This window comes from Convolutriloba macropyga, chromosome 5, assembly GCF_964194025.1.
Source record: "Convolutriloba macropyga chromosome 5, txConMacr16.3, whole genome shotgun sequence".
Taxonomy (NCBI): domain Eukaryota; kingdom Metazoa; phylum Xenacoelomorpha; order Acoela; family Convolutidae; genus Convolutriloba; species Convolutriloba macropyga.
In genome coordinates, this window is record NC_134472.1 from 10127005 (window position 1) to 10149854 (window position 22850).

The following is a 22850-nucleotide window of genomic DNA, read 5'->3' on the forward strand; positions in this document are numbered from 1 at the left end:
GCCACGCTAGAGGGCCGATGAAAGTTGCTGATAATAGCACTACTAGAAAGGACATTAATAAAAATCAAACAAAAAACATTTTTTACGACCAAAAGTCGATGTCTATAATAAAAAAATTCATAAAATCAAACTCATATCAGATAAAAACCAAAACAAAACAAATTAACCTATAATTCATTAGAAAAAATATGGGATCTGTCCCCAATTCAACTGGTTAAAAGGCTCTTGAAAGTAAAAAATTGTTCCGGGAAGCAGAGAGAGACAATTAACTCCTCTGGGTCGAGGTTTTAGAGCAATTTGCCGCTTAAAGGGAACAAGGAGGCTGGGTAATGTGCGTACGCACATAATGTTTCGACCCCGCTCATCCATGTTCTTGACTTAATTGGCTACCAAATGATGAAGAGATATAAAACTTTCAAAAACATACACATCGTTCAAAAAACAACTAGGTGGAAAAATAATGTTGAATCAGAGGGCCGATGAGATGTACCAATGAAACACAAAAATGCCACGCTAGAGGGCCGATGAAAGTTGCTGATAATAGCACTACTAGAAAGGACATTAATAAAAATCAAACAAAAAACATTTCTTACGACCAAAAGTCGATGTCTATAATAAAAAAATTCATAAAATCAAACTCATATCAGATAAAAACCAAAACAAAACAAATTAACCTATAATTCATTAGAAAAAATATGGGATCTGTCCCCAATTCAACTGGTTAAAAGGTCGAAATAAAAGAGCAAGTAGATGCGAAGTTCAAAAATACTTTTCCATTTTTTAAAACAATTAATTTCAAAGTTATTAATGTCATCAGATATCAAGTGAAACCACTAAAATGTTCATTTATATCTACATGGGAAGCAATTGAGACATGTCATTATCCAATGTTTGATTAAGCAAAATTTCGAAACCAAAGGAATCAACAATTTTTTTATAATTTAAAAAGAAACCAAAAATCCTTTGAAATGTACAAATATATAAAAATCTAACATTTTATGAAATCTCGTAGTAACAAAAGTAACAAAGCCAAGAAACAAATGCCTGAAGCTGGAACCGTTATGAAGATTAAATTATAGCTCACTGGAAACGGGTTGTAACTGAATTTTACAGGGATTGATCTACAAATCGACCGAAAAACTATTAAAAAAGACGAAGCCCAAAAATGATTTTCCATTTTTGAAAACAATTAATTTCTGATTTATTAATGTCATTAGATATCAACTGAAACTACTAAAACGTTGTTTACATTTATATATGAAGCAATTGAGACATGTCATTATCCAATGTTCGATTGCGCAAAATTTCAAAGCCAATTGAATCAACGATTTTTTTATAAATTGAAAAAAAAACCAAAAATCCTTTGAAATTTATAAATAAATAAAAATCTAAAATTTATGAAATCTTGTAATGACAGTAGTAAAAAAGCCGAGAAACAAATATTTGAAGCTAAAACCGTTATAAATTTTAAGTTATAGCTCAGTGGAAAGGTCTTGTGACCTGTTTCTACAGGGACTGAGCTACAAATCGACCGAAAAACTATTTAAAAAACACGAATCTCAAAAATTCAAATTTGATTTTTGAAAACAAATATATTCAAAAATCATAACAGACTTAGGATTAAAACAAAAAGCGACGTATTAGGTTTCAACACCGGAGGGAGCCAATTGAGCCTGTTAATAATGAGATTAAGTCGAGATCGCACAAAAAACAAATACATAAAGAAGCCAAAACTTCAAAACAATTTTACGACAGGTCACTGTTCAAGGCACTATAATTATAAGATGTTACATGCAAGAACTGTAAATCATCATTTCACATTCATGTTGACATCAACGAGTCTTCCTTATAGAAGGACTACTTAGTCATGACAACAAAAGGAAACCCAAAAATTGAACCGGATAGAAATCTTGGAAATGGTCAAAGCAATCAGTCACATTGTATAACCAAGGGCAAAAAAAATATTTGAATCAACAAAAGTAAATGACACTTGTAATGATTGAGATTAAGTAACATGGTGACAAAAATAAAAGCAAAAAAGAGAGAGACGAAAAAAAATTCTTTTAATTTAATCTGAAAGTCATTAAAACAAACACCTATAAACAAAAATCTGCAAATAGGTTGAGATAGACGTCCTGGAAAATAAATTAAGAGCTATTGCTATCGGGTAGATGGCGCACAACAACGAAAAGAAAAACAAACTTAGTCAAAATAAAAAAACTCATAAAAAAAGCATAAACTGTTCGACAAAAGAACAACATATCCAGTTACGCTTTTTTCCAACATTGTGCATTCTCCCTACGTTGGCCTTTGTTTAAAGGGCCTTGTCAATAGTGTGATAATTCGACAAGGAAACAAAATGAACTCATAAAATATGCAATTATGATCAAAAATAAAAGAAAAACTGAAAACGCGTAGTAACAAAATAAAGAAACCATAGGTTGAATGTAAAACCCTCACCGACATTTATTTAGAACTCACAGGAAAACAGTTGTTTTCTGTTTTAACTGAGACTACACCCGAAGTTGAGAGAAATAAGATAAAATATTGGCAATATTCAAAAATTCATCGCCATTTTCTCAAAACACATATATTCAAAGTCCTAACAGACATTAGATAACAACAAAAAATTGTCCAGGTTCTTTTATACTTTCTAGAAGCTAACTGGGTCTTTGATTGGGGACACTAAGTCATTGGGCTAGAAAAAGTATAAGAAATGAAAGCAAAACTAAAGAAGTCCATAAAATGTTTACGAAAACAATTTGTCAGAGCCATAAAAATCATGAGCCTAACTCTGCAACCATAAAATAATCTCGTTGGGTCTCGTTTACTGTAAATAGTGTCTGTCATTGATTGAGCCTTGATTTGAAATTCTTGTCCGTAATTTACATTAAAAACATTTACATAGCTGAAATGTTTTGAAAAGGTCGCGCCCCATTAAAATCTAAAAAATTTTTTGTCATAAGGATCCATAGTGAGATCAAGACCAGCCCAGATGTTGCTGCTCTTCTACAAAAAACGATTCATTCTTGAAATGATTGCGAAATAGATCAATTCTATATAAAATTTTTCAGTTTGTCAAAAATAAAGGCATTTTGTATAATTATCGAGTTGCAAAAAATTGGCAAAATTATAATTCCAGAAGACTCCTAAAGCCAGCTGGAGTACAACTAGCTCTTTTTTGAACCTAGGTGGAATCTCGCCGCGGTTTAAAGGTGTCTACTTCCAGCGAATTTAAAGCAAGTGGGCTGAAACAGCAAATTTGGTCCCATTTTTGACGAAAAGTATGAATTTTTAAAAATGTAGCTTTAATTCTAGCCAAAAAACTTGGATCGAACAATTCAGCAACCCTCCTCTATCTTTAGAGATAAATCTATAACACTACAGTTAAAATTTTAAACGTTTTTTAACAAAATTGACGAAAATTTGGTCAAAATTGACGAAAATTTGGTCAAAAATGTGAATAAATACAGCTGAAATACATCTAATATTCACAAAACTTTTAACCTCGATAACTCCTTGTAAAAAGCGAAAATTGAAAAAAAAAATCTTTTTAATTCTATATTCTACGCTGGACGGGCTTTCTAATGATACCACTCACGGACTCTCGAGAATTATTATATCGATCGGCCAAAATTGTCTGAACAAAAAACCCATTTGAGTATATAGTTCCTCCCCCTCAAGAGGGGTCGGAACAAATATTTGCGGTAAATCGGTGAATTTTTGTAACAATAGCGGTGAAAAAAAAATAACGCTCAAAAATCACCGTGTCCGTTTTTTATGGTAAAATACTAAAACGATTTGATGGCAGTACTGTGTAAAAAAAATCAAAGCTTGAATGTACACTTCTTAAGATTCGATTACGTAATTGTGACTTTTACTGACCTGGTAGAGCTGTTGATTTCTCGTCGCAATCCAATACCCAAGCTGTTAGCCGAACTGAGAGACCCGGACGAAATCCCTGTCGAACTCTCACCCGAGTCGGCCGACTTAGAGGACAAATTGTCGCCATTGCACGATTCGTCCGAGTGTTCAGAACCGAGATTAACAGTGTCATTTGAACGCACATTCTCATTGGTCGACGACGCTGAATTGTTAGACGAAGCACGACTTGCCGAGTTGTTATTTTGTTCGGCCTCAGTGTCAACAACACTCGTTTGTCGTTTGATTAACGGACGACCACCGCCTCGCCAAAACGCATCCATGGTTTACAAGTAAATAATGCTCATAACCAAACTGCAAACAATTTGTTTATTATTTCCTGAAAGTCAACTTGGCTTTGTAATGCTTCCGTGAAGCGGGAAACGTTGATGGTTAGGAGCGGCAAAAATTCAAATTAAATTTCCGCAATTATACTTTTCCATTGATAGTTTTCCATCACTTTTCGCAGACTTCTAAACAAAAACAAGATATTGACAGTTATAATATTATAATAAGGTAACAATTGGTTAAATAAATAAGAATATATAATTTTGTATTTCGGAAATTAGACAAAACCGTCCGTCAGTTACTTTGATTTGGGAATGAAAAGTAATTGAAAATGAAAGGAAGTAAATAAAATCTATTCGCGCATTTCAAACGCATGACTTCAGTCAAATTTCAACAAAGAAACAGCTAGCGTTATTTCTAAAAGATAAAATTTAGACTGAACAGAGTTAAATTGGAACTGCGCAGTGTAAAAGCAGTCATGACTAAAAGAATTCAGTAAAATCTGACTGCTATAGTCCTGAATCAGTAGGAAAAACAGTATATTTCATATATATGCAAAATGTCTAATAATTGAAAGATAGTGAATAAATAATAATAATAAGTTGTTTACGGAACCTTATATCACAAATGATCATTTACTCTAAGAACATTTATTCTGAGGTCTTAAATGCGTTCCAAAAGGGCGCCATCGACAACTATGAATGCATTAAATTGAGTATTGCAATAATACAAAAAAAATATTTTAAAGAACAAAAATTAATGTATTCAGTAAAGAAATCGGAACAAAATTTGGATCTTTTCTGCTAGCGCCCCCCCCCCCCCCCCCCCCCCCCCCCGCTTAGTTAGGCACCCCCCATTTATAAATGTGTAAACATATTGATATTGTTAAAGCTAAGTAATCTTATACGTGAACATATATGAGCAATATGCATTTACTAAAAGCTAGCACAGCTATGGTTTGAAAGTATTACGTATTCAACCAAAATTTGTTGCATATAACGTAAGCATCAATAAAAATTTCTGTATTAGATCATTTTTGGTGTTATCGGCTACTATAGAGCTTGAATTATTAAAACTTTTTAAAGGAAACTATTCTAAAAGTGCCTTCAATCTACCTAGACACTCTTGTTTCAATGAAATTCAAATATCGCTCTTACAATTCGCGAAAACTTAGATTTTGGGGGGTGCAAAATTTATCGGCTATATAAGGCTGGGGGGGGCGCTAGCAGAAAAGATCCCAAAATTTAAGTCAAGTTTAAATATTTTTAATGGGATTTAAATTCAGACAATGCCTTTTCGTTGAAAAATTTTTGATTCGAGCTTTGAAGTGAAATATACAAATTGCTATAGTGTTTTTGAGGACATGAAATAAGCTACTTGAGACTTAAAGACAACAAAAATTACCTGTTACAAGGTTCTTAAATTGCAATTTTGTTTTTCCTGGGAAGCGAAAAAAGGATGAGAAGGACTAAGGCTGTGCTGTTCCTGTTCCACTGAGCCATTCTGAAATTTGTTTTGAGATTTGTGAGCCAAATACAATAGAAGCTTATGAGATAAGCAACATTAATAAAAATAAACACACGCTACAACAGGAAACGCTTTGGAGAAAAAATTGAGAGGGGAGGGTACAAAAATTGACGTTCCAAATGTCGAAAATGTCACCTTTCCTCAATTGGACGATATTTTTCAGCCGCAATTTGTGCTTTTCAGAAATGAAGAGCAAAATAGATAACTTTTTAAATAAAATTGATTGTTAACAGAATTACCATCATTATCCAATAAAAAATGACCACGTTTGAGGATTTCCCACAAAATTTTGATTATTTTTGTGTCATATTCTCTTTCAATTATCCAATCGCGTTTCAAAATATCCTTACTTGGTCAAGGGAACAAAAAATTTCTTTAATTCTGTTTCCTTAAATCAGTTTGCCTAAAGCTCTTTCGGCGAAACGAGCGAATCGCCAAAATGGTACACTGGTGTGACGATCGATAGGAAGCGTATAATAATACATAGTGGCGCTACTCTGTGTTTAAGTAGGCGTTCATGGGGTGGCCGTTATAGCCGAACGCCTGTTTAAGAGAAATTTCTTAAGTATTCTTATCTGTCGAAGAATCTAGATTAATTTTTTACTCTCGTTTTCTTAAGTCGGCTATTCGGCCATTCGGCTGTAAATGTTACCACTGTAGCACGAATGCTTACAATGCGGATGTACGAAGGAGCGGTCATTTAATCGAAAATCATTAAACCGAATTGCCCCCCGAAACAGAGTCAGCAAAAGGAAAATCGAGAACTCACTTTAAATGGACTAGAAAGTTGGAAGCTGTTACTGTTTAATTATCTGAAGCTTAATTCACGATGCTCATGTGTCGTTTTACTGTCCGTTCGATTTACTTTAAATTCTGTTAACCGCACGAAGAATTGGTCTGTTTTCTCGCAACCATTTTTTGTCTCCGCTTTAATATTTTGGATGAAATGTGAGCTAAAAGCAAAAAGTAAATACGCGTGGGCGGAAATTTTAATTGGACAATGTCCAAAAAACCGACGCTGAACTAAACCGAAACAAAAAAGGTATAGATTTTGTAACAAATTGCATATAGCTACAAAGCGAATAATGTCTTTTGCATTGATTAATCATAATATTCATAATGAACTGATTAAAATGTCCCCCAAAATGTTCAATTTCAATGTTTGCAGTTGAGCGACAACCATCACCAAATTTTTCGTATAAACGGTGTATCGGCTAGAATGACACTCCACCATTGATTTTAATCAGGTGGACGAAAGAAAGAGAGTGAACAAAAAAGTGAATAACCAAAATGCCAATTTTGAAAAATGCAAATATACAGCATGGGCGGAGTAGCAACAAAAAGATTTTCTTAATTAAACAAAATAGCATTTTTGAGGAGAAACAAACAACAAACATACTTAAAAAAATCAAAGAGAGCTACCTATGCAGAGAAATTAGCTGATTTAAAAGTTGCGTCATAACTTGGGTTAATTAAAACTGCGATTAACACGCTTTCACCATGTCTTTGATATATTAATCAGTAATGAACTCACCCTCAGTCTATAAAAAGAAATGTAAATATTTTGAACTGAATTCATTTCTAACAATTTTAAGTCAAAAATGTCTCTTTGCTTCGACAACTGTACTCATATTTTTGATACTTAATTTCAAGTGTGCCTAATAAATTGATGTGTTATTGACAAAAACAAGGGCACGTTGACAAGGTGAAGTTCAAAACGTCGAAACACCGCGCCTTTGACCTAAATTTTGGGGAAATATCCGGCGAAAAGGCAGGTCATTTACCTACCTATTTTTAATTTTTATAGACAGAAAATTGAAAATCGACAGCACCCCCCCCCCCCCCTTCAAAGTTAAGTACTTAAAAACTAAAGAATTTTTTGCACCACTAAACAAAAGTTTTTCAGAAAGCCTTTCTGTCAGAAAATCATTTTTGAGTTCACTGTGTTTTGAAACTGTTCTTCGAACTGATTTTTGATCTTTTCTAGTCTGTGAGCATTTATGTCAAATGAAAAATAATTTTGTTGACCGCTAAACTCAACAAATAAAGAAGTTTTTTGAAAGTAGAAAAAGAGAACTGATTGCATATTTTTCAATTCAAGTAAAATTATATTGAAATTCTAAAATAGAATGAAATCATATTCCAAAGAGTCAAATAGCCACAATGTAAACTTAACTGCAAAATGTAAACAGTCGTGGGAATGAAATAGGCAGAGTGCAGAAACTGTCAAAAATTGTTAGAATATCGATCAAAATATAGTCTTGAACTTAGTGAGAATAATAGAAAGAAAGTTCAACTTACCAAATTACCAAGAAAGAAGCAAATTGATTGTTAATTGATGGTAACAAAGTTTATATAAATGAATCGTCAAGAAATGGTGCTTAGAATTAATATTAGGTTCAAATTGGGGAATCTAGATAACTATTCTTAGAGTGAGATTGTTTGATGTAAACTTTTCCCAGCATGTATTGAATGATTATGATATCACCGGAAAAAACGAATTCTTAGAGAAGTGTAAATGCATACCATTTATGGTAACCCATGCGACTGATTTCTAAAAAATTTGCAGAAGCAAACCATATTGGGTAACCCTTGCGACCCCACTGTAAATCATGGTACTATGATTAATTTTGTATCTTGACCTTCGCGCACTGATAATGGGTATATATACAGCTAATTTTTGAGTCTTTTTCCATCCCCAAAATGAAATCATCATCTTGATCTAATAATCAGATCTCTCTTGCAGATCATTGAATTCTACTGTAAAAAATCATTTTTGTTATTCTCATTTTGAGAAATTATTTTTTCTACTTATATAAAAACGCTTTTTATTCCGCTTGCGAAAACCCATAACCCAGCAGGTTATGGGCCCAGCACTTTTCTAAGTTATAAAACGAAATTCTAAAACAATTATGACTTGTTGTTGACCGTCATAACCCTTTTCTGCTGAGAAACATTTCTTTTCACAACTGTTTTGCCTCCTCAAACTACGATGGATCAACAGACAGTGAAGCTGCTGACCTACACGGAAAAGAAAGGCACATGACTTTCCAATCTGGGGCACGAGATTTGTGGCGATGATGTAGACGAAGGGACTCTACAAATCACAACTTGGGACAAAAGAGCAACGTAATGAGCCTGCACCACTCGCCAATGGGGCCAGCAACGATGAGAAGAACATCCAAAAGGTTCTGAAGGATGCATATGAGAAGGAAATTGCAGACATCAAGGAAAAACGGAACATTGTATGGTGCCATCTGGCACTGACTATAGATGCAACAACCCTCAAGCTGATCAGATATGACTGTGAGGGAGATGGCGGCATCGGAGATGGAGCAAAGGCTTGGAAGTTTTTGCAAGATAGATTTTAGAGTGTGGAGACGCCGACAGCGGATAGCTTCTTCATCAGAGGACAGGAGTTGCTCACAAGGCTACAAGAAGCAGGGGAAGCAGTCTCAGAGACCCTCTCCAACGCCTTGGTCCTCAATGGTCTGCCAATGAGGTATAAAAATTTTGTTATACAGGAAAACTTGAACCCGGTAACGAAATTGACAGCGTTGAGGAAAAGGCTGTAGAACTTCCATGAGAGCACAGCACAGAGACACAAGAAACAAAGGGGTTCAGTGGCATTGGCAGTGAAGCGTGCCTTCAAGAAGGGACCAAAGCAAGGAAACTAATTTGCATGCGGGATCCCTGGTCACTTTGCCTAGGACTGCAGGAGAAAGGGGACTGCACAATGCAGCAAGTACGGTGAGAAGAGTCAACTTGAAAGGGCATACAAGAGATAAAGAGGTAGAGGCAAATGAGTCAGTGGCCATAAGTCCAACTTTGGCTACACCAGACGAGGAATACTGGGCAGCTCTTACCCAGTGGAAGACAGCATGCATGCTTATGAACAGTGGTTGTACAGATCACATAGTGAGGAACATCTACGCGTTCCTGGACTTTATGCCCATTAAATCAGTAGTCAGAAAATAAAATGGAGAGGCTTCCAGAGTGGTGTGCAGAGGCTGTGTGAGTATCAGCATACCCTCAAACAAAAGGGAAATCCAATGCGAATTCAAAACGTTTTGTGTGTGCCAGACTACTCTTCAAATATCCTATCAGTCTCAAGCACCACGGAACGGGAACATAGCTTCACTTTTGAGAAAAGTAATAGCTGCATGAAAATCCAAGATGGAACTCGGGTAAAATTAACACAAGAAAAAAACTTGTTCTACTTACCCTGCAGCGTTCTAGAATTAAAGATGAGTTCCAACAGCGTGATGGGACCTTTCAGAGTAAAGTCACTGTCAGTGTTCTAGTTCTTTCTTTTGTTTGCAGACCACTACACAAAGTTTGTGTTTGTGGATTTTCTTAAGGCAAAGACTGAAGTACTGGCCAGCCTGAAGAAGTTTGTTCTCAGTGTGCCGAAGCCCAAGAAACTAAGAGAGGACAATTCGAAGGAGTTTCTCTCAGAGCAGTTCAAGATGTACTGTTTAGATGCGGGCATCCTACAGGAGAAGACCATACCGGAGACGCCACAACAGAAAACGTTAGCTGAGAGGTGCAACAGGACACTGCTGGAGGTGGCAAGATGCTTGCTCATTGACTCGGGTCTTCCCAAGATGATGTGGGAAGCAGCAATTCTCCACGCAACAAGGATCAAGAACTTGAGAAGATCTGTGAAAAGAGAAGAAAAATGCCCAGCAGAGCTGATGCGAGGTTTTAAACCTAAGGTTTGAAGTAGTTAGCTATCTATTTTTGGTTGCACAGACTTCATGAGGAAGAGGGACAGAGATGTCAGCAAACTTGAACCCAAGACACTGGAAGGAGAGCTTGTGGGTTACACTGAAGGAGACAACGGATACCTGGTGTACGTACACAGTACACGCAAGGTGGTAGCAGTTCGAGATGTGATCATCAAGGATTCAGAAGTGGGCTCAATCCCTGGCAACACAGAGACGCCCAACCTACTAGACGAGAGGTCACCGCAACTGGGGTCTGGCACCCAGATGACGTTCAAAAAAACGACGGCAACAAAGAGAAACAGGGCAAATCTACTGCAATGAAAGAGGAGTGGCTTGACGCAGAGAGCCTGAACACTGCTAGAAACCAAGGTTCAGATAGTTGGCAACAAAATAATTGTAATGCACGTTTTTCTGTAAATTCAGCTGGTGCCGAGCTGCAAACAAGTAATCAGTAAGATAGATAACTTGAAAAACTTTTAGAACCAAAATCAGCGTCTGTGTGTTTTTATCCTTGCACACGGAATTGTTAAAATTCAAATTGGACATAGATAGCACGAACAGATTAAAAAATTAAAAAGTCACTAATTTTAGAAGAGCTATCTTTGAGCGAATAACAACTTAGAGCAAAATTAAAGGCGCTAAGTAACCATAATTTAGTGGGAACGACAACGGTCACAAAATATACAAAAAAGAATACAAGGGCACCCAGATGACGTTCAACAAGACGATGGCAACAAAGAGAAACAGGGCAAATCTACTGCAATAAAAGAGGAGTGGCATGACGCAGAGAGCCTGAACACTCGCAAAATGATACTGAGACGAGATGCCTGGGATGTCGAGAAAGCAGCCAGCACCAAATGACGAATCTACTGCAACAAGGGGTAATCTCAGAGACTTGGAGTCACTGGAAGTCAGTGACACAGAGAACTACTCACAGTCATAGACAATTGGCTTCTTTGAAGAGGCATTGGAGCAAGCGGACAGGGCAGAACCCAGACGGAGGACACGAGCAAAGAATGTTCCGCATTTGTTTTGGAGAAGTCAGAACCCATCTTGTTGTGACTGAGGGTGACTATGTGGAACCCAAAACAGTCTGCGAAGCCAAGCAAAGTGACGATTGTGAGTAGTGGCACCGAGCAATGAATTACGAGGGCAAGGCACTCCAAGACAGCGAGACTTGGAACCTGGTGAGACCACCAACAGACGGGGACTTTATACCAGGCAAATGGGTATACAAAGTGAAATTGGGACCCAGTGGTCAAGTCAACAAATACAAAGCACGTTATGTGGCAAAAGGCTTCAAACAAGTGGAAGGACTGAACTACTTTGAGAAATTTGCGCCTACCTCTAAGCCAGAGACATTCAGGATTCTGCTTCTACTCAGCAAGGCCATGCGATGCACCAATTTGATGTCATTACGGCTTTCCTGCACTCACCATTAGAGGAAAAATTGTATCTGGAACAGCCACAGGAGTTTGTAAGACAACGATCAGAAGGAGAGAAGTTAGTATGTCGACTGAAAAAATCAATTTATGGTTTGAAACAGGCAGCTAACAACTGGTATAAGGAACTGGCAAACTTTCTACTGAGACAGGGGTTGACCAGAAGCAGGAAAGATCATTGCTTGTTCGCGAAAGCAGAGACAGAGGGTCACAACTTCATCTTGGTCTGGGCTGAGGACATCATAATAGCATCAAGAAGCATGACGGTGATCTCTGATGTCAAAAAAGCACTCGAGGCAACATTTTGAATGGAAAGCAGAGGGAGATTACACTTGGTCTAAGAATCAGACGAGAAGAGGGCAAAGTCACAGTCGACCACAAACGCTACATAGAAACAATGCTTGAGCGGTTTCAAATGGATCAATGCAAACCCTCAAGATCTCCAGTTGATTTGAAATTGAAACTTCACACAGCACAGAACGGAGACAAAGTAGTGGACCAGAGGATCTAAAGGAGCTTGTTTGGATCACTTCTGTATCTGGCCAAACAGACGAGGCCAGACATCATGTTCACAGGCAACATTCGTCCAGACATATAAATGCAACTAAAAACCAAAACTGGCAATGCGGAAATCGACTTATGCAATATCTTCAAGGTTCAAAGGTTTAAAACTAACTTACACAAAAGAAGCTAGTTATGATTTAATGGGATAAAGTGATGCAGACTGGTCTGGTGGTGTGAACGACAAAAAATCAACAATGGGCTATTACTTCAAGCTCAACGAACGTGGCGTTGCACTCAGCTAGGGGGTCAGGAAACAGGACACAGTTGCTCTTTTTTCATCAAAAGCAGAATATCAGGGCATGGCAGCAGCAGTTCAAGAACAATTGCATCTGAAACAACTCATGGAGGATTCCAGCATTCAATAAAAATATCCAATTGCAATTGGAGAGGACAACCAGAGTTGTATCAAATTGTGCCAAAACACAGTCATGCACAAGAGAAGCAGACACACTGTGAAAAAACTTCACTTCATTCGGGAAAAGACGGAAGATGGGACTATTTCAATTCATTACGTTCTTACTGACAAAATGGCAGCCGACATCATCACGAAATCTTTACCCTTATCGAATGTAGAAACATTCAGAACTGTTTTGTTGAGAACAGACTCTAAAGAAACACCTCAAGTCTGAGTTGGGGTGTTAGAATATCGATCAAACTATAGTCTTGAACTTCAGTGAGAATTCTTAAAAAAGAAAGTTTAACTTACCAGATTACCAAGACAGGAGCAAATTGATTTTGGTAACAAAGTTTATTTAAATGAAGTGTCAAGAAAAAGTGCTTAGAATCAATATTCCGTTCAAATTGGTGAATCTAGATAACTATTCTTATAGTGAGATTATTTGATGTAGAATCTTCCCAGCATGTATTGAACGATTACAATATCACCAAAAATGTGAACGAATTCTTAGAGAAGTACAAATGCATACCATCTATGGTATCACATACGACTGGTTTCTAGAAAAATTGCAAAAGCAAACCATATTGGGTAACTCTTGGGACCCCAAATTAAATCATGGTCCTAGGATTAGTTTTGTATCTTGACTTTCTCGCACTGATAATGGTTATATATACAGCTAATTTTTGAGCATTTTTCCATCCCCAAAAACAAATCACCACCTTGATCTAATAATCAGATCTCTCCTGTAAATCTCCATTTTTCTAATTAAAAACGCTTTTATTCCGCTTGCTGAAACCCATTGCCCAGCATGAATACAGCAAGGGCGGAGTAGCAACAAAAAATTTTTATTAAGCAAACAATTAGCATTTTTGAGGAGAAACAAAGAACAAACATTCATAAAAGAATCAAAGAAAGCTACCTATACAGAGAAATTAGCTGATTTAAAAGTTGCGTCATAACTTGGGCTAATTAAAGATGCGATTAGGACGCTTTCACCGTGTATTTGATAGATTAATCAGTAATGAACTCACCCTCAGTCCATAAAATTAGTTGTAAATATTTTCAATTTCCAACTGACAACTCATATGCGAGATTTTTAAAAAAATGAATCAGCCTATTATGCTCATTAAGCATCGAAGATGACAAAATTTTCCAAAATTTGAAAAATTTTATATCAAAGTTTATTGTTGAAATGACAATTAACAATACAATTGCCTCAAAAAAGTCAACAACTCGTTTTCAAAAAAGACAAAGAAGAACCGAATTTACAGTGAGGATCCTTGAGTAAAGACCAATTGAAAAAAAAAAAGATTTTTAAAAAACGTATTTTTTTGTGTCGGAATTTTTTTTGTGTGCATGTGCGTGCGTGCGGGCGCGCGTGTTTGAGTGTGCGTGTTTGTGTCTGTGTTTGTGTGTGTTTGTTTGGTGTGTGATTGTTTGACGTGTGTGCGCAAGTGCATGCCTGAGAAGCTTTCACATTGTACTACACTTATCCTAAAATGTGTAGAACTGTTTCCGTTTTTTCTGCAGAAGACAATCAATGCGATCCTGGAAATGTTTTCTGGCTAATTTCTCAATTCTTGTTTACAAATACTGCCCTGAAAATGATTTTTACTGCGTAGTTTCCACATAATTTGAAATGTTCAGCATGATCGGACATCCAGGAAGAAATTTGTGGAAACTACCAGAAACCAATCAGGAAACCAATTCTACCTATACCTATGTTATACAACTATGCGTTCGTAAGGATCCAAAAAATTAACCTAAGAAGTCTCCCCGATTGTAAATATAAGAGCAGTGACAATATGAATAGGCAAGTTTGCGATAGATCCACACTAGAAACCAAAACTACCGAAAAATTTTGTGTCCTTGTGTCGTACTTTATTATTTTGCTGTGGTGATTCGCGGTGCGAGTATGCAGACGGAATGTTTATGAGCTATTCGCGGAGCGAGATCTACTTTTACTTTTGTTTCGCTTACTTGCGGAGCGGGAGAACAAGAGACAGTTTTGCAAACCGAATTGAGTTGCATAAATTAGGAAGAATGAATTTAACAAATTGGAGCCACTTGGGCACAACGTGAATACGTGATCAGACATGTCTGATCACGAAACGGGAAACTATCAGACAGTGGAAAGAAATTATATGATAAACAAATTGAACAAAGTTAGTGAAGGTGAAAGTAAGGTGAAAGTAATTGAACTAATTTAAAGGCATCAAATAAATTTTACTGCAACAATTAAATAAATGAATAAATATATCACCAGGTATCACATACCCTTCACAGCAAGAAGAAAAATTGTAATATATAATTTTTCAGACATAATTAATAATAACAATATTTACAAATTAATACAAGGTCCCCGGTTAAATGGATAATATCAATATATTTGCTGGTTATCATAACTAAAAATACGATGATTAATACATTATAAAATGTATTTTCAGTTTTCGAGCTTTACAAGGTCCAATTTTCATTTTCAAAATCTTGTTCCTCTGCATCAAGAGTAGTCATTGTGCTAGCCAATGTCGGGGTGTCCATCTCTAGCAAAGGTATATTTCGTACCGCGGGAGGCGAGACAGAACCAATCTGGGGTGACACGTTTTGCTCTTCGGGTTGGGTTTCCAAGATTTGTTGCACCGATTCGACAACTGTGACAGGTGGTGCAAAATTTTCGACATCACCCGCTCGTCGGGGTCGTTTAGGTGGTGGTAGGATGTCTGATGCTGGAGGTGATGTTTCGAAACCATAATATGACGGGCTTCGCCTATTACGGTCTGATGATCGTGTTGAAGATTCTGTTGCGGGTGGATTGGTAGGCGCATTTGTAGTCGGTTCGCTGATCGCGAGTGGAGGTTGTGGGTTTCGGATCGCGGCGAAATTTGGCAATTCTGGAACTCGCGCCCGCATCGCGCGTGAAATGTTTGAACGTTGTGAAGAGACTCCGCTGCCCGGCTCTCTGTTCCTGTGTTTCATTTTTTTATCACCCTTTTGCTTCCGGGTGAACTCTTTAATGTGGCTGTGGATCAGCTCTTCGACGACTTTCTACCCAGATCGTGGCCCGCGTCTGTCAGCATATACTTTTAATGGAGTCTGTCTCTCCTGTTGGGTGCCGAATTTGGCAATATCGCTATTGCGGACGGTAACAATTTGTTTGCCCGGCTCCTTGATGGTCGATGTGGTCGGGCTTACTTTGAGGATGTGCGACCCCGGGGCGAGAACCTCATAAAGACCTTCTAGTTTCTTCTTGGATCGCCTTTTGCCGTGAATTTTGAGAGCCAAGTTTAACTCTACCGATCGTTCTTTTAGGGGAATGGGGCGGATTGCTTTTGTTTCGAGGAATCTGGGTTCGCCATCCGTGCTTGCCCTCTCTCTTGCGCTTGCTTCCGTTGTGACGCGTGTCGTGCCCTTTTCGACTTCAATGTCGCTTCGGTAGCCACTTATCCAATTGTCATCGGGCAATATTTCCTCCGGCATCACTGTTTCTCCGTCTAAATAGTGATTTATGATAGCCTTAGACGACAAATTCATCAAATTCGGTTTAGTTGCAATCACGCTTAGCGGGGTATTAGGTTTTCTGCCAAAATGTGCTTCGAAGGGCGAGATCTTTGTTGTTCTTTGTTTACATATTCGCAATTGGTGAATAATTATCTTTAATGCATGCTTTACATGAAAGGCGTGTGCAGCTAATTTCTCTTCTTTGATACATGCGAGTCTATTCTTAATTGTTTGAATTAACCGTTCCACCAACCCAATAGCACGGTGATCATTTACAGGCGCTTCAATAATTTCAATGTTGTTTTTATTACAAAAAGTCTTTACTTGATGTCCAATTAAACATTTAGCTTGGTCTAAACGGATAGATCTTGCAATTCCGTGAGTTTCGATGTACATGTCCAAAAATTTTAGAACATTTGGTCCATTAGCTTTTTCGTAGCTATATGCAGTTGGATATTTAGAAAAACGGTCAATTGCTGCCAGAAAATATACTTCATTGTTCTTTTCATCAAAAATTGGTCCCCCAAAATCGATTTGAATTTCCTGATTAGGTTGAACACATGGTATATGAGGAGTAAATTGCTTAGCGGGAATAACGGATTTTAGATTCTTACCAATTACTGTGCAAGGTTTGCACTCAGTGGCCTTGACTATTAGCCTCCGATGCATGTAAGGCCACCAGCAATGTGTTGCCATACAAATCATGCCCCATGTACCCGGATGGCTGGCATGAATATCATCTATGAGTGCTTCGCGGAGCACGTTGGGGATAGCTACCTTCTCATCTATACATACGCACCCGGAGCGCACGTGAAGGTCCCTCCAGTACGAATGTATGTACGGGTTGATGGCTTTTAGTCGGGCGTCGTTATTTGTCAGTATGCAATCCCTGACTTCTTTTAAGACGGCATCTTTGCTAGTTAGAGAAGCGATGAGTGTTTTATTGAATATCTTTGATACTATATATTCAAACGTGGGGACGTGCGGGCTCGGCGTTAACGGGGTACTAGCATTAGAAGAATGGGTTGGGGATGTTGGAGTTATGCTGTGTGCCATGCTTGTTGCCGGCGGAGTACTAATGTTTTGCGGGCGTTGATTTGCTGTGCGGGGTGTAGATGTTGAATTAGATCGCGTACTTGCGGTGTGCGTGACGTTGTCACTGGTTGAGGGTTGATCCGCTGCGCGGGATGTATCGTTGAATCGTACTGTGGTTATTCTTTTCTTTGACGGCATACTGTTGGCTATTAAATTGATGTCTTTAATTATGGATGATGATTTAGTTAAGTTTTTGAGATTAGAAGGATGCGACTGAATTCTAGATCGACAAAGGCAAAAAGCACTGATTTTAATTCTGGGTGGTGACTTTCGGAGTTATTTTCGGAATGTGATTCGATTGGCGGGATTTGCAATTGAGTAATTTGATGCTTGCGCTGCGCGTATGTCACTTTATTCCTAATTTGGATTAATTGTTTGTTATTACTGGTATTTTGCAGAGCGAGAGGAGTGCTGAGTGGATTTTGAGACGCGAGTGGTGCATATTTTAAATTGTTTAATTGGTAAATACTATTTGAGGCATGATTTCGCGGAGCGAGTGAATGACTAAATACATGTTCGCATACTTGCATAGCGCGTGAGCTAATTGAATTTATTGAGTTATTAAGAGACTCAAATTTAGGTGTGATCTGGTGTGCGGAGTTATATGTTTCAATTTTAGGTGTGTTTTGCGGGTCGAGTGTGTGATTTGTTAGTAACTGGTGTAAATGTGATGCGGGGTGTTCAGTTTTTAATTCTAATGTGTTAATTGATTTCGAGATTAGTTTCAACTTTGCGACTATAAATTCTTCATTATATGTGGAGACCTTTTTAGCTTTTTGAGATGGATTGCGGGAAATAAAATCTACCAAACCCATTTTTGCCCCAGGAAGGTGTTCAATATCAAATTGAAAAGGGAGAAGACGATCTACCCATCGGGTTAATCTACTGTTGTAGGATTTATTAGATCTGTGTTCTTTCATAATTGAGAGAAGTGCTCTGTTATCAGTAATTACTTTAAATTGTTTTCCATACAGATAATTTTTGAAATATTCTGTTGACCAGACTACACCCAAAGGTTCAAGTTCGTTTACGCTATAGCGTTCCTCGCATCAGTTTAAAAATCGAGACGCGAACGCAATTGGTTTCCACCCATCTACAGTTAATTGTTCGAGTGCCGCACCAAGACCTGACCGAGATGCGTCGCATTTCACACGTGTTTCGAGTTGCGGGTTGTAGTGACTATTAGCAGTAGCGTTCGCTATGCGAGTTTTTATTTCTTGGAAACAATTTTCATGTTCAGTCGTCCAAATGAATTTTGAAGACTTTCTCAGTAGCGGAAGAAGGGGATGGCTTATTTGGGCTAAATTTGGGATGAATTTCCCAATATAATGAACGGATCTCAAAAATGAACGGAGTTTCTTTAATGTTTTCGGTGCATCAAGAGACAAAATTGCCGCAGTCTTAGATTCGAGAGGCGAGATACCCTCTTGTGATATATGATACCCAAGCCAGTCAATTTCTAGTTTTCCAAAGTGACATTTAGGTAAATTTATCCTAAGGTTTTCATCATCTAAACGTTGTAGGCACTTCATGACATAATTTTTGTGATTATTCAAAGACCCTTTGCTAACAATTAAAATATCATCCAGAAAGCAATATGTATTTTCCAATCCAATTAAAGTATAATCCATAGCTTTTTGAAATTCTTCTGGCATATCTGTAAGTCCGTAAAATCCTGTTTGAAATCTATACGTGCCAGTCATATTACCACTAATTATATTAGAGTTGCAATGATTAGCTGTATTAACATCCAAATTCAATTGACTGTATGCGTATTTCAAATCGATCGTAGAAAAGTAAGTTGTGTTTTGCGAGGCGGGAGCGCTTATCTGTTGAGAAATTGATTCAATGAGCGTATCAATATTCGGCATTTGATATTTGTTCTTGTGAATGGCTTTATTTAAAACTTTTGAATTCAATGCAAGCTTTATCGTTTGGTCTTTTTTAACAGTCACCACAATAGGTGAAATGAAATAATTATCTGGGCAGCTCGACAGTTTTATAATGTGTTTTTCGGCTAATAATTTTCGAAGTTCTGTATTAACTTTGTCTTGGAGATTGATAGGAATTCGTCTACCTTTTTGGTGTCTAGGTTGGAAATTCTAGTGAAATTTAGATTTTGCTACATGATTTTTTGATCGTCCGATGCGTGATACCAAACCAGGGAATTTTGTGGCTATTTGCTCTTTAAATTCCGAGGATGCAATGTTATTGACATAATTACCTTTTGAAGTGTAGATTGTGTTACTGCAAGTCCAAGTTGGTCGAACAAATCACGACCTATTAAGGACATTAAGCCGTCAGCAACAACGGTGAAGGTTGCTGTGTCGCATACCCATCCTTTGCTTGTGATCGGAGCTTGGATTTTTCCCAGTACCTGTATTGGCTCGTTAGAGAAATTTCGTAGTTGTGCTGGTGACGATTCGTGGATCCAGAAAGCGCGGGGGCTGTTCTGTACTACTTGCGACGCGAGTGAATGATGCAATATACTGCATGCACTCCCGGAGTCCACGAGCAGAGTTGTATTAACGTTTCCAATCTTGAGTGGCATATTGAGGGGTTCAACTTTCTCTACTGCGGATTCAATCATGGCAACTGTGTTGTCCTCTTCGCCGCTGCTGTAATGAGATTCATAGAGTTTTGGCGGTTGAACAAAGTTTACTGAGTCCTCTGGATGTGGATCTTCTTCCACTACCCGAACCATCTTTTTCTTGGGATCTTGTGGTTTTGTGTTGATGGTCTTTTGTTGTTTGCGGCAGACTTTCGCAAAGTGGTTTAGCAATCCGCAATTGTTGCACGTCTTTCCTTTTGCGATGCATTTTTCGCGATGATTTAGGAGCCAAACTCCGCCACAGTTGGAACAATAGAGTGTTGATCTGTTATTCTGTTTTGCAACATTGTTATTGTTGTTCTGCCAATACGGTCTTCGTGGATTGTTGTTGAATTGGACGGCATTTACGTTCGCCGGGACAACAATTTTGTTATGCTGTTGAATTTGGTGTTGATTTCGCATTCCGAGTTCCATGTTGATTGCTAATTCCATTGCCTGACGCGGTTCCACAGTTTGTTTTAGTAGCTCTTTTTGAATCTCGGGGTCGATTAGGTTTGTGATGAACACATAGCGTATCAGAGTTTCTTCTTTGTTCTCAAAGTCACAGTTTTCTGCCAGTTCTTTTAATTTACCGTAGAAGTGTTCAACAGTTTCCCCCCTGAGTTGTTTTGTGATCAGAAAGACGTGTCTATCGAATGTTATGTTACGCGGGCGGATGAATGCTTCTTCTACGATTTTCCAGAAATCAAGAGTTGATAGAGTATCTATCATAATATGCGGGTTCTTACAATTTAAGATACGGCGTCCCTCTATTCCAATACTCAAGTAGAGAAGGGATACTGATTTTCGGTCCGCCAACGATCACGGTTTGTCACCACACATTATGCCTATCTCGATGAGTCGTTGGCATTTGTTTTGCCAATTCATCTTTTGTTGCGCGTTGCGCGCGTTCCTTTCCCTCTCTGATTGTGCAGATGCACCCACAATAGTCTCTTCATAGATGGGTTCCAAGGGTAGCTCCACCATTTCAGGCTTTGGGCCGAGTAGCGTGTCCAAAATGATATTCTCTTTGGCTAAGAGTGCTAATTTGTATTGAACTCTCCACTTCTCCCAGCGAAGTGGTGGGTCCGGTGTCGGTTTGTCCCAGAAAGGGTCGATTCCAAGAGGTGTTCTTTTCGTTGCTGGCTGCGCCATGTCGTACTTTATTATTTTGCTGTGGTGATTCGCGGTGCGAGTATGCAGACGGAATGTTTATGAGCTATTCGCGGAGCGAGATCTACTTTTACTTTTGTTTCGCTTACTTGCGGAGCGGGAGAACAAGAGACAGTTTTGCAAACCGAATTGAGTTGCATAAATTAGGAAGAATGAATTTAACAAATTGGAGCCACTTGGGCACAACGTGAATACGTGATCAGACATGTCTGATCACGAAACGGGAAACTATCAGACAGTGGAAAGAAATTATATGATAAACAAATTGAACAAAGTTAGTGAAGGTGAAAGTAAGGTGAAAGTAATTGAACTAATTTAAAGGCATCAAATAAATTTTACTGCAACAATTAAATAGATGAATAAATATATCACCAGGTATCACACCTTGTTTGAAAGACCTGGCTAAATAATAAACTAAAAATTTTATAATAAATAAAGAAATTAAAGTTTGCAAAAGGGGGGCCTATTCTTGAATAGAATTTAAGCGAGCGATTTATTAACCAATCAGAGACGACTAAACTTCCGTGTATGCTCATCACTGTGTTAAACTGGATAGAATAAAGTGCGCTATGCTAAGGCAATTATCCGAATTGGAATACAAAGCGAAAAGAATTTCCGAATGGCGGGTCGGTGGGCGCGCTTCGCGAGTGTCGCGGCTTCGCCGCGATAACCGACCCGCGATTTCCGGATTACATCCCACAGCGGGTGAGAGGCATGGCCATGAACAGCGGTCCGCAATTGCACTTAAACTGATAATCGGCTATCTAAACTGTAGGCCAACTAATATTGTGGTAAAGTATAGCACAAAAGGGGTGGCGATTCTCTGCTAGGTACCAAAGGGGGGCAATTGTTGAAGCGATCCTTTATGTTAAACCCCAGAACAGAAAATATGTAACAATCGGCGTATAAAAACAGTGTAAATCCCTGAACCAAAAAACCGGCGTTTGTGCGTACTTGTTGAGCAGTTAAGTTTCAAAAAACATCTTATTTTTATTATGTACTAAATCAAAATTTCACTAGAGACACAAATCATTTTCAATGAATCTAGCATGGAGACACAATCTGATCCAGATGCTTCTTATATTAAACTTAGTGAAAACAAATGACCCGGGCTGGGGACAATCCCTTCAGAACATTATTCAGACACCATTCAAGAAATGTTTTCCAAGAATACATAACTAAAATGATAAAACTTGTTTAATTTGAGAAGCGTGGGCAAAACAAAGGTAATATAATGAAAAAAATGGCATCAAGATTAAAAAACAAGGAAACATCATTTTTTGGTATTCAAAGAATTCCTTTATTACAAAAGATTCAAGTAATGAAACGGGTGCTGAAATTCAAGGTTTAGATAGTTGGCAACAAAATAATTATAATGCATGTGTTTTTTGTAAATTCAATTGGCGCCGAGCTACAAACAAGTAATCAGTAAAGTAGATAGCTTAAAAAACTTTTAGAGCCCAAATCGGCGTCTGCGTAATTGTCTCTGTACTTAGTCAGTTAAAAATTTAAAATAAAAAAGACTCCTTGCACACTCAATTGTCGTAATTCAATTTGGACATAGATAGTACAAACAGATTTAAAAAAAACAATGATACGATTTTTAGAAAAGATATCATTGAGCG

The 22850-nt window shown here is 37.8% G+C and overlaps 1 protein-coding gene across 4 annotated transcripts in view; it reads right to left on the reverse strand.

The window, feature by feature from the left end:
- The window catches only part of LOC142339121 (uncharacterized), a 127336-nt gene that overhangs the window by 41141 nt on the left and 63345 nt on the right, over positions 1-22850 (reverse strand). For 3 of the 4 annotated variants that reach the window (XM_075388862.1, XM_075388863.1, XM_075388861.1), the window contains exon 2: positions 3886-4394. In XM_075388862.1, the coding sequence (XP_075244977.1) occupies positions 3886-4205 (320 nt within the window). In that variant the 5' untranslated portion in view covers positions 4206-4394. Of the gene's footprint in view, positions 1-3885; positions 4395-5613; positions 5899-22850 lie in introns of those variants that run through there. The other variant, XM_075388864.1, reaches the window with a different exon arrangement.